At 38.5% G+C, this 13,901-nt stretch overlaps 3 protein-coding genes and 1 long non-coding RNA gene across 7 annotated transcripts in view; 2 read left to right on the forward strand and 2 right to left on the reverse strand.

Annotated features, from left to right (window-relative positions):
- Positions 1 to 8,414, forward strand: LOC144061207 (uncharacterized). The gene is made up of 4 exons (XR_013296118.1): positions 1 to 154; positions 4,618 to 6,772; positions 6,885 to 7,231; positions 8,275 to 8,414. It is a non-coding gene; the product is annotated as an uncharacterized LOC144061207 (long non-coding RNA).
- Positions 330 to 7,306, reverse strand: LOC144061203 (calpain-2 catalytic subunit-like). Of its 2 annotated transcripts, XM_077581421.1 has the most exons (21): positions 6,939 to 7,302; positions 6,327 to 6,396; positions 5,837 to 5,955; positions 5,267 to 5,400; positions 5,029 to 5,197; positions 4,864 to 4,947; positions 4,644 to 4,729; positions 3,681 to 3,755; positions 3,381 to 3,538; positions 3,099 to 3,268; positions 3,001 to 3,012; positions 2,689 to 2,900; positions 2,569 to 2,605; positions 2,428 to 2,493; positions 2,261 to 2,318; positions 2,104 to 2,168; positions 1,921 to 1,989; positions 1,533 to 1,611; positions 1,308 to 1,424; positions 1,138 to 1,193; positions 330 to 1,045 (listed from the first exon to the last, which is right to left on the reverse strand). In XM_077581421.1, exons 1-21 carry the CDS (start codon positions 7,173 to 7,175, stop codon positions 1,022 to 1,024), a joined length of 2,097 nt encoding a protein of 698 aa, XP_077437547.1. In that variant the 5' UTR covers positions 7,176 to 7,302; the 3' UTR covers positions 330 to 1,021. The 2 variants fall into 2 exon arrangements, with proteins under 2 accessions (XP_077437547.1, XP_077437546.1); XM_077581420.1 differs by having other exon boundaries at positions 4,864 to 5,197; positions 6,939 to 7,306.
- LOC144061206 (calpain-1 catalytic subunit-like) overlaps positions 8,408 to 13,901 on the reverse strand; it is a 9,222-nt gene continuing 3,728 nt past the window's right edge. Inside the window, exons 10-21 of the mRNA XM_077581431.1 lie at positions 13,416 to 13,585; positions 13,340 to 13,351; positions 13,011 to 13,222; positions 11,822 to 11,858; positions 11,597 to 11,665; positions 11,462 to 11,519; positions 11,305 to 11,369; positions 10,827 to 10,895; positions 10,674 to 10,752; positions 8,785 to 8,901; positions 8,627 to 8,685; positions 8,408 to 8,537 (exon numbers count right to left, since the gene is read on the reverse strand). Of these exons, the coding sequence (XP_077437557.1) occupies positions 8,514 to 8,537; positions 8,627 to 8,685; positions 8,785 to 8,901; positions 10,674 to 10,752; positions 10,827 to 10,895; positions 11,305 to 11,369; positions 11,462 to 11,519; positions 11,597 to 11,665; positions 11,822 to 11,858; positions 13,011 to 13,222; positions 13,340 to 13,351; positions 13,416 to 13,585 (971 nt within the window). The 3' untranslated portion in view covers positions 8,408 to 8,513. The remainder of the gene's footprint in view (positions 8,538 to 8,626; positions 8,686 to 8,784; positions 8,902 to 10,673; positions 10,753 to 10,826; positions 10,896 to 11,304; positions 11,370 to 11,461; positions 11,520 to 11,596; positions 11,666 to 11,821; positions 11,859 to 13,010; positions 13,223 to 13,339; positions 13,352 to 13,415; positions 13,586 to 13,901) is intronic.
- The window catches only part of LOC144061204 (calpain-1 catalytic subunit-like), a 27,084-nt gene continuing 22,949 nt past the window's right edge, over positions 9,767 to 13,901 (forward strand). For 2 of the 3 annotated variants that reach the window (XM_077581425.1, XM_077581428.1), the window contains exons 1-2: positions 9,767 to 11,145; positions 13,423 to 13,581. The gene's annotated coding sequence lies outside the window, so the exon portion shown is untranslated. The remainder of the gene's footprint in view (positions 11,146 to 13,422; positions 13,582 to 13,901) is intronic. The other variant, XM_077581427.1, reaches the window with a different exon arrangement.

Consider the following 13,901-nt stretch of genomic DNA (forward strand, 5'->3'; position numbering starts at 1 on the left):
TACAGTTTAGTTTGTTTTTGTCTGCTAAAAATGGTCATTTCCATATAAGTACCTGCGGAAAATTCTACATGTCTTGGCTCGTTTTGCTGTCCAACAGCACCACCTGTTCAGGGGTAACTACCTCTTCAGTTCACACCACCACACGTTACATCAAGTAAGTTACTTTAGCACTAGTTGCAACATGAATCACGAAAATAAGGTTTTTGGAAGTGATTGGATGAAAGTTTATATAAAATGTTATGTTTGTTGGTTCAGTTGATTTCTGTATTTAGTCTCCAGGGGGCGACCAAAGTTTGTGAAGTCACTGCAATGATAACCTGAGTCATACATGAAGCTCTCAAAAATAACTTTATTGTACACACAATTATAGTTGCGGTAGAGTAAGTATTTTGTAGAATTATAAATCATGTTCTCTCAAACCAATTAAGTCACACACCATATCCCAAGGGTAATGCAAACCAAGCAAATATTTATTGAAAGGGGAAGTTTTCAGTAAAACTTTTGTCACGTGTTAAAACTGTCAGTATAAAATTGATAACAACTGGGCAGAAGTCTAGCAGAAAAAAGGGATGTCGGGAATTAGCAACATTGCTACTCGACAGTTAAGTTTAACATGTCTTGATTTTTTTAATTAATTGTATATTCCCAAAAATAAACATTCAAAATTATAATTATGATTAAGTCATGTCAATGCAGCAACCGTGGATAACGTCTGCTTGTTAACAGTGCTGCCGTTTTGTTATCTATCATAACAATGCACTTTCAAAATTGCATGCCATTCGGGATGGCCATGTGTGAGAATAGCGCCTTGTGCCACAAACATATACAAATAGCCTGGAAACGTAATGCCACCAACTGGCCTTTAGCAAGAATTGAAGTCACCGGATCACAAACATCTTGCGTTGATACTGTGCATTACTTGGTGGATAAAGCTACGTTCAAATCATGCTAGCGGATTTAAAACTGCAAACCCCCCCTTTTAAGTGCTGGTTCTTTCTTTTCAGTAGTCTGAGCAGCTCCTCTATAACATGGACAATTCCAGCCACTGAGAAGAAAATAAAAAAACAAGCACAAAAAATGTGTTATTGTCAACTGTATCTTCATATACTCACTCCACCATCGCTGAGAGCCTCGTACCTCTGTGTAATTCAACTTTATCACACCAGAACCATTGTCTACTGCCTTGAAGGCATCTGTTGGTAAGGAAAGTTGCAATTATTATCTGTTTACAGGAGTGGGTGTATACTGCATATTCTTATAGCCTACTGTAATGTTTTAGACAAAGATGTTGCGTGGATACGACTCACTAAAAAGTGACTCTAGGCGGATTAGGCAGCACACAAAGTTGTCAAAGTCTATGGAGTAGCTTGGTTCTCTGTAGCGAGCAACAATGATCTGGTGCAGTGGGTTGTTGAGTGAGAAACCTGCAAAAGTGCAACATCAAATTTTAAATCAAGTTAAAAACTAAATATGACTATTTATTGATACTGTGTGTTCTTCAAAACATCATCCTATATTTGCAATGGACTCACCAGCGACTTCTACTGCAGACCGCATCTCAGATGAACTCATGCAGCCACTATTGTCTGCATCTTTTTCTCTGTAAATGGCCTAATGGGTAGAATCAAACAGTTTGTTATCTCCAAGCACAATTCTAGGATAAATATATAACCTAGTTATTCTCCAGCCTCAACATTAGACCACAAAATTGTATTGGATCTCATCTCACTGACACTCCCAGAAAGATTTGTAACTGTTTGTTGTGTACAACTGGACTGCATCACACAGAATTTCTAACCTCTAATTACATCGAAATCATTATTATTTCTGTAAAGGCAGAGTTATTATTTGAGGTGTATGTAATGCTGAGGCCAGTGAATTGCGATAACATGAAAAAAGAAAAGAAAAGTGTGGAGTTACCAAAAACTTTTCAATCTTGGTCCACAGAATCTTAAACTCCACAAGTCCTAGTTTGCCGGTTCCATCTTCCTTTGAAGAGATTGTTAAAGTTAATTGATCTAGCCCGATAGGATTTATATATCTGAAAGCATCGTTGCAGAGAGTTTACAACTTTTTGGAAACATGGCTAAACAGAAAGGATACATCAAGCAGATTGATCATGTTGCGGCACGTGGTCAGGCTGAAGCCGTCAGTTTTGATGTCACTTCCTGAAAATGGTAAAGGGATCAAGTTTTTGGTGCATCAGATTGATGGAAATGTGCGTATTGAACCAGTTTATAGAATTTTTTTTTTTCCTTACGATTTACCACCACTTTGTTGAGGATTCTCTGCAGCTCAAATGCAGAAATTTCCACATCCTACAAGTCAGATTAAAATGCTTACATCCAGTGAGAGAAAAATCAATATTCTTATCGAGTACTTCAAGAAAAAACTAAAAGTAAGTAAAAAAAAGTACTGATGACTCACATGTCCGGCCAGCTGTCCAAACAGTCTCTTGAATCTGTCATCAATATCGCCTTCATCGATGTCAATCTAAAGATTACCAATAGTAGAAATTAATGGTTGAAATGCCCCCCCCCCCCCCCCCCACAAAAAAAATGGTTTTACCTGTTCAACATGGCAGTCAACTGGATCATCAATCTCCCTATAGGCAAGCAAAAAACATTTTGCTTTACCCTTCCATATGATGTGACACGTTTTTCAAAATGGCGTCTTAATTGTACATACTGAAAATGTGCCGGTTTCTCGGAGAACACCCGTATATAGAAGTCTCCGTTCTTGTTGGGCTCAAAGGTGGAGGGAACGATGAGATATTCCCCAGGCGGCAGATGTTGACGGCTGGACACCTCTCGAAGATTGATGAAGGTCTCAGAGCGCGCAGCCGAGCTGTTTCTCAAGAAGAAATTTCTCTTCAGGTGCACTTGCCTGGAGCCAGAGTACTATAAATTGACATAGAGGTCACGAGGATGGGTCTATCCGTTGTCTTGTGAAAATGTAACATAATACAAATGTTGACGCAGCTACTTCTTGTGCTCATACCTCTTCAGGCAGCTGGAAAAAAACAAAAACAAATCCACGATAAGAAAAGAGTTAATGACTTGTAGTGTCTGTAGTTTATTTGGACTTTTGTCATTCACCTCATACATGAGGAAGCCAATAGTCTCCATGTCCTCCCCCATTTTTCTCCTGCGGCGCTTGTCCTTCTGCATCAATCCGATGATGAACGTGCAGCCGTCCTCTCCATCATAGGGGTCATCATCCACCTGGTCCAGTTTGATGACAAACTGAGGATTTGTCCAGAAGGTATCTAAGCAAACAGGATCAACAGAATTTTAGCAGCAGCGAGCAAAAATATATACTTTTCCTGTTTGTGAAACAAAAATCAGGAAAAAGAACATTGTAGAAGTTAAGTCAAGTACTTGGAAAGTTCCTGCAGCCACCGGCAGAAACTCCGATTCTCCACGTTTCTTCAAACTCTGTCTCCGCCCACTTCCTGTACTCTGATGTTAGGGCATCAGGTGTGAGGTTGCAGATCTCCAGGCTGGAAAACTCTCTCAGGAAATCAGAAAATGACATCCTGTTAGAAAAGCAGTCAGAAGACAAGCACAAAAAAAGTAATCTTAGTGAAAGAATGAACATTCAGGTCCACCTGCATAAGATATTGAGAATAGATACATTTCTCATGTCAGTGAGTGTAATGTATGTGACTGATCAATTACCAGAACTCCCCATCTTCTCTGCGGTTTTTCAGCCTCTGGCGGTCATCATCACTTACATATCTCCACGTAGAGGAACTAGAAAAATAGCAATAAAAATCTCATTTTTGGGGGAGAATTTTTTTTTCTTCCACTGGACAGTAGCATCATGTTCATTCTTAACATCCATTCAAAGTATAGATTCAAGAGTTCACCCAACAAGAAGCAGAAGTTCCTACAAAAGGTTATTATAGTTAACGAAAACTAATGGGAAAAAAAAATTGTTAGCAAAATTAAATAAACGAAAATGCTTAAAAAAAGAAAAAGAAAAGAAGAAAACTAATTAAAATTATAGTGAAAATGTCATTTTTCGTCTTTGTCAATTAATATCATACATGGGCTTTCGGGGGTTCATTTTAAATGTATTTATTTTGGTATTGCAGTATATCCTTACAGAAGAGAATTGTAGTTTTCTGTACTTTATAACACAATATTCAGTTTGGTTTTTTTTATCCTGCATTCTACAAATACTTCACATATTAAAAAACTAAAACAAACAAACAGAATCTAAAGTGAAGCATTTTTGAAAAAATAAAAAACATGCTCTAAAAAAATGAATTGAAACTGATTTAAAAATAAATAAATAAACAAACAAATACAAGCTAAATCGAATGAAAAAATCCCAAACTATTATAACCCTAGTTCCTTCCTAGATATACTTGCCAAATAGTTTTTTTTTATACATTTGATTTTACTCAACCTTAATTTATTCAGGGAAGTTAATTGGACAACTCGACATCCCACGATTTACTGTAGGGTTTGCTGCACCTACTGTATGTAAACATTTTTCTACCAGGCCTTTTGTTTTTCTTGCTACATATTGTTTATCGGAGAAATACAATTTACATGAATATTTACCAGCGTTCAAGTTCTCATGCGTCTAATATTGTGTATTTAACAGGTTTTAGTCAGCCACCGTTTACTCACTTGTCACTCCAGTCTCCATTCCATTCCACCTGACCCCATGGATTACGGATTCTGATCAGCTTTTCCCCGCTTCCTTTGTACTCCACCTGACACATAAGGTGCACTTTACTCCATTTTAATATCAAAATGTAACATCTTGTCAGTTGTGTTTGCTATTTGATCAACTTGTGTTGCCTCTGATGTCTTACGCGTCACCAATCCTACTCAGCTGTGAGTTTACCTGCTCAGCTCCTGTCACAGAGTAGGCGTGGCCCTTCACCAACTTGCGATATGTGACAGCTTCCGAATCGGCTGCACTGGTGATCTGTGATGGATAGAAGCGTAAACAATAAGAGCAGTGACCTATGTTAATGATGTCCGAGTACAGCAAAAAGCTCAAACTGACATTAATGGAGCATCCCAGAAGGGAACCTCTCTCAAGGGCCTTCCTTATGATATTGTAGAGGTGCGGATCGGGGCTGGATAGATCATGTCTCTCAGCAATGCCTCCAGTGAAGTCCTCGAACCCTTCAGTGGTGGTTCCTCCAGAGAGCGCCTCGTAACATCCATTTAACCTGCAGCCGGAAAAGTCAGAACCATAAGTAAACCCGAAACAAATAAGAAATCGGGCGTTTGAGTTATACTTGGCGTAGGCCTTCTCCAGCAGGGCACTCCAAAACTCAGATCCATCTGCTGAGTGGACAAACAGAAGTTCTCCATCTCTGGTGGGCAAGCGGTCGTCAACCACCACATCCACCCAGTCGCCAAACTGCCAGAACTGAAAAATTCAAGAGGACGTGGTGTAGCTGCTTGCCTGTTAGTTCATTCGTATAGTCGAGCTTGGTTCTTTTTCATTCCCTTGGGTGGTCTTCTGGTCTAGTTCAGATCGTACCCTGGAGTTCTTACACCAAAGTTATGGTTTAGTCTGGTCTAATCCAGTTTATCTCCTTGGTCAGGTTATAGGCCTACAGTATTGTAGGGTCACGAATTTTCTGTCAATCCAGGTATGTGAAATTAGGGCATATTTTGGGTAGTCCCGTTCATACCACGCCAATTGGATATAGTTTGGGCTTGCCGCCTAAGGTAGAAAAACAGGCTCACCTGCCCTGAACAGACTCTTGAGATTGTTCTTTCATCCAGCTCTTTAGTACACATTTGAAGGCACGGTGTGTGTGTGTGTGTGTGCGCGCACACAGTACAGTGTATGGATATACCTCAAAATGAAATATTCCAGCATAGTCCTCTTCAAAACTTTGGTCATGCGGTACAACGCGGGCCAAAATCTGCTTGTTGAGCGTCAATGAGGCAATAGCCGCCAGGAGCCAGCAGTCACCTGACCACAAAGTTGATCGTTTTAAAATACAGTATATATACACACATACATATGTCTTAGTTAAACCCCAGTAACTGTCTTGCCTTTCACATTAAAGCACTCGCCACTTATCCCCACCCACGTTTGCATTGTTCCACACAGAGTGTAGACAGGGAGATGTTTGACAACAAGCCGGCTCGACATATTTTGTACAAAGACTGCCGGTATGCGTACACAGGCGTTTACTAGCTAAAGGCATTGTTGTTGTTTTGAGATTAATCCAAGCAGGATTATTTGTTAATTATATAGATTCGGAGGAGGACAACCCATCATTTTAAAGCATGCAAAGTATGGCTAAAGGAATGTTGGGTGAGCGTGTGTACATGTCTCACCAAGTGCTCCCTGACAGATATCAGTCCTGGTAGCATCTTTCTGAATGAATTGTGGATTGGATACAATGTCCTAAGAAAAAGAAAATGTTTATTGTAAACAAGCGTAGTATGATACAGCACAAAGTAATTTTGAGTTGAGACATTGAGGAAATAATTAAGTCCCTTTTTAAAAAGACACACTTACTTCTGCCTCATGTCAGATTTTGGCAGTAATATTGCAGTGCAGAGTTAGGTACGTGTCACCAGTTAGCATGTTTGAGGACCCAAATGCAGGACTGGTCTCAAAAACAAAGTACTTTCAAATACATAAAGGCACTTGGGATAAAATAAAATTGCTAAATGAACACAATGGACCGACAAGGGCTAACAGAAACTAGGGAGACTGACGAGATGACAACAAACACCTGGACAAGACAAGACATGAGAGGACAGCTTGACAAGCACAGGTGAAAACACACACACACACAAAAAAAACTAACGAGCAATGGGAAAAAAGTAATAAATGAATAAAGACTGTATGTATTTAATTTAAATGCTATGTGTCTCCCTTAAAATCAGACAGACTGTGAAGCCACCACAAGCAATTGTTTGCATCAACACCGCTGTACCCACCGAAGGTCTCAACCACCTGATGCCCCGGACTTTATAGGAACCGGGTCCAAGTTCATTGAATCCCAAAGATGCAGGAAGCGGCTCAAAGCTTTCATCCTCAAATAGGCGTCTTCTCTCCAGGCAGCTTTGCTTCAGTGACTTGTAGTCCTGGTTTAAGTATGGCACCGCCTGAGCATTGGTTCCAATGCCATTCAATTTGTCTCGGTTGTGCTGAAGCTTCTTGACAATGCCGCTCATTTTCGATGTCTTCTCAGGTGCCTAAAATGTCTGCCAAGTGACTGCGGGTGTCTGAGGTGTGTTTATACACAATAGTGGGAGCTCAGGTTTGGTCACGCCCTTGTTTTTCATGCCTCGAGGCCCTGTGTGTCACCTGTTTTAGTGTTGAGCTAATCATAGCATTTGTAAGACTGTAGCATGGAAACATTTGTAGGAACCTTCAGTCAGCGGTACTATGGAGTGGTGGTCTCTTTCCGGCCCTTAATTTATACATTTAAAACACGTTGGTGGCATAGCTTCATGGTGGTATGTCAATGATATTGACTCTGATTTTATTTCAGACGTCACGTTAATATGGCTAGTGCAGAGGTCAGCGACCTTTCCTGTCAAAAGAGCCATTTTAGGCCGAATAAATAAGCAAAAATGTTTCTGGTGCCGCAAAATATTTGAAGATTGTGATGAAGGAAATAGTGTGTTAGTGTTAGTCGAATGTACTGAGGGCCCAAGAGCTAATTAGCAATTGAATAGCATCCAATGCGTACACATTTGTTTCCTTCTACTTTTCTTCTTCCCTTTTGGGATTTTTTGGGGGGGTAATTTTTCATACTTTTCATTTCATTTTCAGACTTGTCTGCCTTTCTGTCAAATTTCTGTCATTTTGGCAATTTTATGTACATATGCTTATTTTCTGCCTCTTCCTTTTTTGGACATTCTATGGCTGTTTTCTGACGTTTTTCTACCTTTCTGCTCTCAATTTTCTAACATTTTTTGGTAATTTTGTGGACATGGTAATTTTCGGAATTTTTACTTTTGTTTTGGGACTTTTTATGGCTACTTTTTGAACATTTTCTTTACTGCCTTTTCTTAAATTAAATCAATTTTCTGTCTTTTTTTTTTTTTTACAATTTTGCTGACATTTTATGGTAATTTTCTGAATAATTTCTTCTTTTGTTTTTGTTAATTTCATATTTACTTTTTAAACGTGTCCTTTCCTGCCTTTTCTTAAATAAAATGTCGGACTTTTTTGTGGCAATTTTAATAATCTTTTTAAAATTTTAAACTTTTCAATTCATTTTTGGCAATTTCATGGAAATTTTATGGCAGTTTTCTGCTTTTTCAGAGATCCACAAGAAGCCATATGTGGCTCCAGAGCCGCAGGTTGCAGACCCCTGGGCTAATAGGATTACAAGTAGTAGTGAATAATAATGTATTTTGTTGAATGCTTTACCAAACATATAATAAACAATCATCTCTTTCCCATACCAGTCCTCAAAAACTTTATTTAAAAAAAAAAAATTATTGATAGTCCCAATGCCATCAATTTTAACAAAATGTTCCTTGTTTGTGTGGTCCCCCCAGCTAGCAGATTGCCAGGCACAGCCACTGTAAAAGAATAAGAATTAAAGAGAAAATAATTTATACAACAAAATATACAGCATGACAAGCAACTAGCAGACTGTGCATACAGGTACCTGCTGTATATCCAGCTCAATTTTCCCTGAGTCAGCTAAATCTAGAGCCTTAAACATTTCTGATTGAAAACAAGAAGAACAAAAAATGCAGATGATGAACCTGCTGTACTATGTAACTTTGATGAAGACCAATATCAAGTGTGTTTTTGCATGCTTACTGAAGAGCAATTCCACTTTAATGAGACAGCCAACAAAGTTGTCAAAGTCGATTGCATAGTGAGCATCAGCATAGCGATCGACAATGGCCTGCAGTACAGCGCTGTTGATGTGAAAACCTGTGGAAGACAACCAATCACTTGTCATTATTTTTTAAAGCTGCTGAGGTCATTGTCAGTGCTTGTGGATTACTTCAGATCCTACAGGGTGTCGTGTAAAAACCCGAGTTAAGTTTCACAGCCTCTCCCATGGTTGGTTTGATCTTGTGGCGAGTGAATGAAGCTGACATGCTCCACCCCCGTCCGACCGGTTTATCCAGTTTACTGTTAACTGCTCAGCAGCACAAATGAGTCGGGTTAGCTGAGCCCATCTAAAATAGCTTGGCTACCATCCTCCACTAACACAATAAAAAGGGTGTGTGGCACCTTTTGAAGTCAGTCAAAATGTCCAAGAATGTCTCATACCTTGGTATATTTTTGTAACAGAGGCAAACCGGTTTCTGTATTTCAAATGGGAAAAATAGGGTTACTGTAAAAGATCTTGAGAAAAGTGATCTTGCCAAGTCAAACCATAGCCAATAATAATAATCATAATAATGCATTGTGCCAATTATGGTGGGAAACATCACAGTCGACACTACAAAGTTTGTAATTTCCTTATTGCGCAAGATATCTCAGTCATTTTTGTGTCATTTTAAAGAGTTTTCTAAGCCTGTCTCAGTGGGAAAAGTTTATATATATATAAAGTCAGATGTCCAAGTTGTGTATTTCAATTGGATTTATATAAGGTTTAGGTATGTGAAAAAATTGTTCAAGTTGCTCTGAATTAAAAAAAAAACTTTTCCCACTGAGACAGGCTTTGAAAACTCTTTAAAAAGACACCAAAATTACTGAGATATCTTGCACAATAAGGAAATTACAAACTTTGTAATGTCGACTGTGATCTTGCCCACCATGATTGTTACAATGCATTATTATGATTATTATTATTATTGGCTATGATTTGACTTGTCAAGATCACTTTTCTCAAGATCTTTATTGAATATTGACATTTGGAGACATTCCAAGATGCAGTTAATTACAAACTTACACCCATGATACACTCACTCAGTCAATGAGAGTGAGAGTATCACAAGTGCATCATACTCACACCCATAAAAAAAACTCACTTAGGGAGTGTATCATGGGTGTATGTTTGCTTATCCAGTGCAGTTGCGGAGCAGCGATGGCCACTACCTCATTGCCGTTTTTTTTCAAATACAGAACCTACAAGTATTTAAAGTTGTTGTTGTTGCTGTATCTTTGTTTGCACAGTTTGGATATGCATCATTGTGTTTCAAGACAAACATGGAATCGGATATCCGATTGGAATTAGGCCTCTTTCAATTGTGGATTACTGTCAGACTCAGATATGAATTGAATCGCAGCCAGTGCAACTGCAACATGGACAGATTAGATCTACTCAAGCCGTATGCCAACAATATAGGCCAATCCATGATATACAATACAGTACACACATGTGCATCTAATCAAACAACACACCAGGAGATTAAAAAACAAACAAACACCTGTGGTAACACAATTAACGAACCATTTGGTCCAGGCCCACTCAATGATGTATTATTTGTTCATTATTATTATCATCGTATTGTTGATTACCGGTGTTGCATCTAATGTAGTTGTTTAAGTGGTCTACACACATGCTGCTAATTTGAGCCCGATTCCCTCCTTTCAATGATTATTGGACTGATTATCCTGTGGTGTGGGGTAAGTAGTATCCCCCCCTAGAAGAAGCTAGGCTAACAGTTAGCCTAGCTTCTTCGATTGCTTCTTTCAGTGCTCCTCTTTATTTGTTTCCACTTTGAGGTTGTCTTACTTGTCAAATGTGTTACCTGCTTCAATGGCAGCACCTCTCATCTCATGGGAGCTCATGGTGCCAGAGTTGTCTTGGTCGTGTTTTCTAAAGATATCCTAAAGAAAGCAAACCGTGAGTCATCAGGCATGTTCCACCAAATGACAGCAAAGAAGGCGAGTGACAATTTTACCAAGTATTTCTGGATTTTGCTCCAAAGTTGATGGAATTCCAACAGCCCCAACATGGAGCTTTCATCCTTCTGTAGAATGTTAAGGTATTTATAAAGCTCTTCATATTTAAAATGACACATCAGATATCTGAAATGAAATGACTATTTATTTGTCATCTATCAATCTTTTATTTAATTGTCTAAGCTTTTGCTGTATTTCATATTTAAGTGTGGATTTTGAATGTGTTTGTGTTGTTTGTGCAGATGGTGCATTTGGATGACATCAAACTCACAGTGACGGATTACAGTCTGTTGGATTTGGCTGCCCTCGCATTAGCAGGTATCACATTAGCAAGTATCTGACAGGTACATCCCTAATGCTAATATCAATATTGGTATTGTGCCATTTAGAGATTATGGCACTGGAACCTGTGCCCATTCCTTCTGTAGTTAAAATGTTATTCAAAACATTGCGAGCTATATTTCTAAAAGAGGATACATCCAGTAAACTGATAATAAGACGGCCTGTCTCAAGGCTGAAGCCATCTGTCCTGATGTCAGACCCTGTAAGAAAGTTACAAGAAGCTTCTAACTCTCCAACCATTAAAATGTGAAAAAGCTACACGTCAATTAATGAGGCGGTTGTCTTTACTTACTACGTGAAACCACATTGTTCAGAATTTTGACCAATTCAAAGACTGAAACCTCTGTGTCCTGTTAAAAAAAAAACGCATGTCATTTCAATTGATCCAGTTTAAAGCTGATTCGGTTTCAATTAACATGTTACCGACCCTGCCAGCAATCTGCTTGAAGAGATATTTGAAGTGAGGATCCACATCACTTTCTGATAACTCCTCTTGCTATGGCAAGACACAAGAAACATGGAAGCCGATTGTCAATTGAGATGCAGGTTCAAACACATGTAACTGATTGTTTTGACTCCATGATGACATTCTGTTCAAAAGCTCCAGGAGGCATCAGTGTTCTACATTGGCAAACAAGGAAGCTTTGCTTACCTCCTCAGGTTCAGCATCAATGTCCTCTTCCAGTGGACTGTAATGGAAATGGAGATGATAAGCACGTTTTCCATTTTTGTTATATAGAGCCTACTAAGCCTAGGCATACAGAACGCATCTTCAAAATGAAGTTAACTCATTCACTGCCATTGACGACTATAAACGTCAAAAATTCATTTGAACTATTTCTATTTGTCTCCCCCCCCCTTTTTGTTAACAAGAGTATGAAAACCTAGAGAAAAAAAATGTACATTTAGAACAGATATACAATTTGTGATTAATCGTGAGTTAACTAGTGAAGTCATGCGATTAATTACAATTAAAAAATGTAATCACCTGATGTCCCTAATTTTTAATAATCATCTTGTCAGGCGATTTAAAAAAAAAAAAAACGTAATTAATCGCATGACTTCAATAGTTAACAGACAATTAATCACAAATTTTATTTCTGTTCTAAATGTACAATGAAAAAAAATCTAGGTTTTCATACTCTTGTTAACAAAAGTAGAAAAAAAGTTAAACTAATAGAAATAGTTAAAATGTTTTTTTGACATTTATAACTGTCAATGGCAGTGAATGAGTTAAGGAATATTGATTTTATTTTCTTGTGCTGCAGGGCTCCCCTTAGTGTTGTCAAATGTAATTTACAGATATGTGCCTGTAGTGCACTCAGTAGCCTCTGTAGTGATGTGTGGGTCCTGTTGGCAATGTAGAAGTGAACCAAATAGTCCTCATGTGAATTATCTTGTTTAACAAGCCATACAGGAAGTCCTTTGTTTAAATTGGTTCTGACAGTTTCAAGGTTAGAATTGATGCATGTTGAACTACAATACTGTACATTGCGCAGTGGTGTTAGAATACGTCGTCACGAAGGCACACTCAGTTACCGCAGAACTTACTGCTTTTCATTTGGCTGTTTTTTGGTTGAGTGTTTTTTCATACATACATTTGCAGTACTGTATTTGTTTTTTTTTCTGCATTAGAGGAAGTCAACTATTTACGTACAAATGTGGCTACACCTCAAACATTGCAAACATAAGGCCCAGAAAGATTCAAAATAATAATAATAATTTTTGGGCTGATGTTGGGTTGCCACGACAATTCAAAGATGCCCATATCCTTAAATTGAGCCTTTGGACTTGTGTCCGCCAGATGGCAGTGTAACACAAAGTGCTGATATTTCAGTTACCTGGTAGAAGCTTGTTTCTCAGAGAACACTCTGAGAACAAAGTTGGCATTCTTGTGAGGATGGAAAGTTGAGGGTACGATGGCATATTCGCCTGGAGGAAGTGTAAAGCGATTGCAAACTTCTCGGGTGTTGATGAAGGTGCTACTCATGGCCACAGCTCTCTGACGCAGCAGGACATCCGGGCCCAGGTGAACATTGCTACGACCGTTGTACTTCTCAATGACATTGACACAATTGTTTTAATGATTCATTAGACTATGAGCACAAGACAGATTTCAGCATGTTGTCATGTTTAGAATGTTATGTGTAATGCGTCAGGCATACATTACCTCATCTGGGACCTGGAGAGAAGAAATATTGTTAAAGTAATCACTCGAAATGTTATGTTACAAATCATTGTCATACTTTATAGATAGCAAAGCCAATTGTCTGAAGATCGTGATCCAGCCTCCGCTTCCTGCGTCCATCCTTTTGCATCAGTCCCACTAGAAAGGTGCATCCACCCTCCCCATCCAGAGGATCATCGTCCACATCTTCCAGACGCACCACAAATTGAGGATTGGATGAAAAGGTCGCTGGAGCAAACACAAGTGTAACACATTAAACGAAAAGCCTTCTGCCACTTCAAAACATTAATGAATGCAATTTATGAATGTCAAAGTTGTCATCAAGTTGTTATCAAGTTGTCAATACAATAATAATAAAAAAAGATTTAATTGAAGATTATATTTAACTATGCTAAAATCTTTATTTAAATATGACATGACACGATGAGATTATGAAAATTAGATTTTTTTAATTGTTTGTATACAGATACAGTAATCCCTCATTTATTGTGAGTGTTACTTACGTTCCAGAACCCCCCACGATAGAAAACCGCAAAAAACTAAA

Source organism: Vanacampus margaritifer, chromosome 12 (genome assembly GCF_051991255.1).
Source record: "Vanacampus margaritifer isolate UIUO_Vmar chromosome 12, RoL_Vmar_1.0, whole genome shotgun sequence".
Classification (NCBI taxonomy): Eukaryota; Metazoa; Chordata; class Actinopteri; order Syngnathiformes; family Syngnathidae; genus Vanacampus; species Vanacampus margaritifer.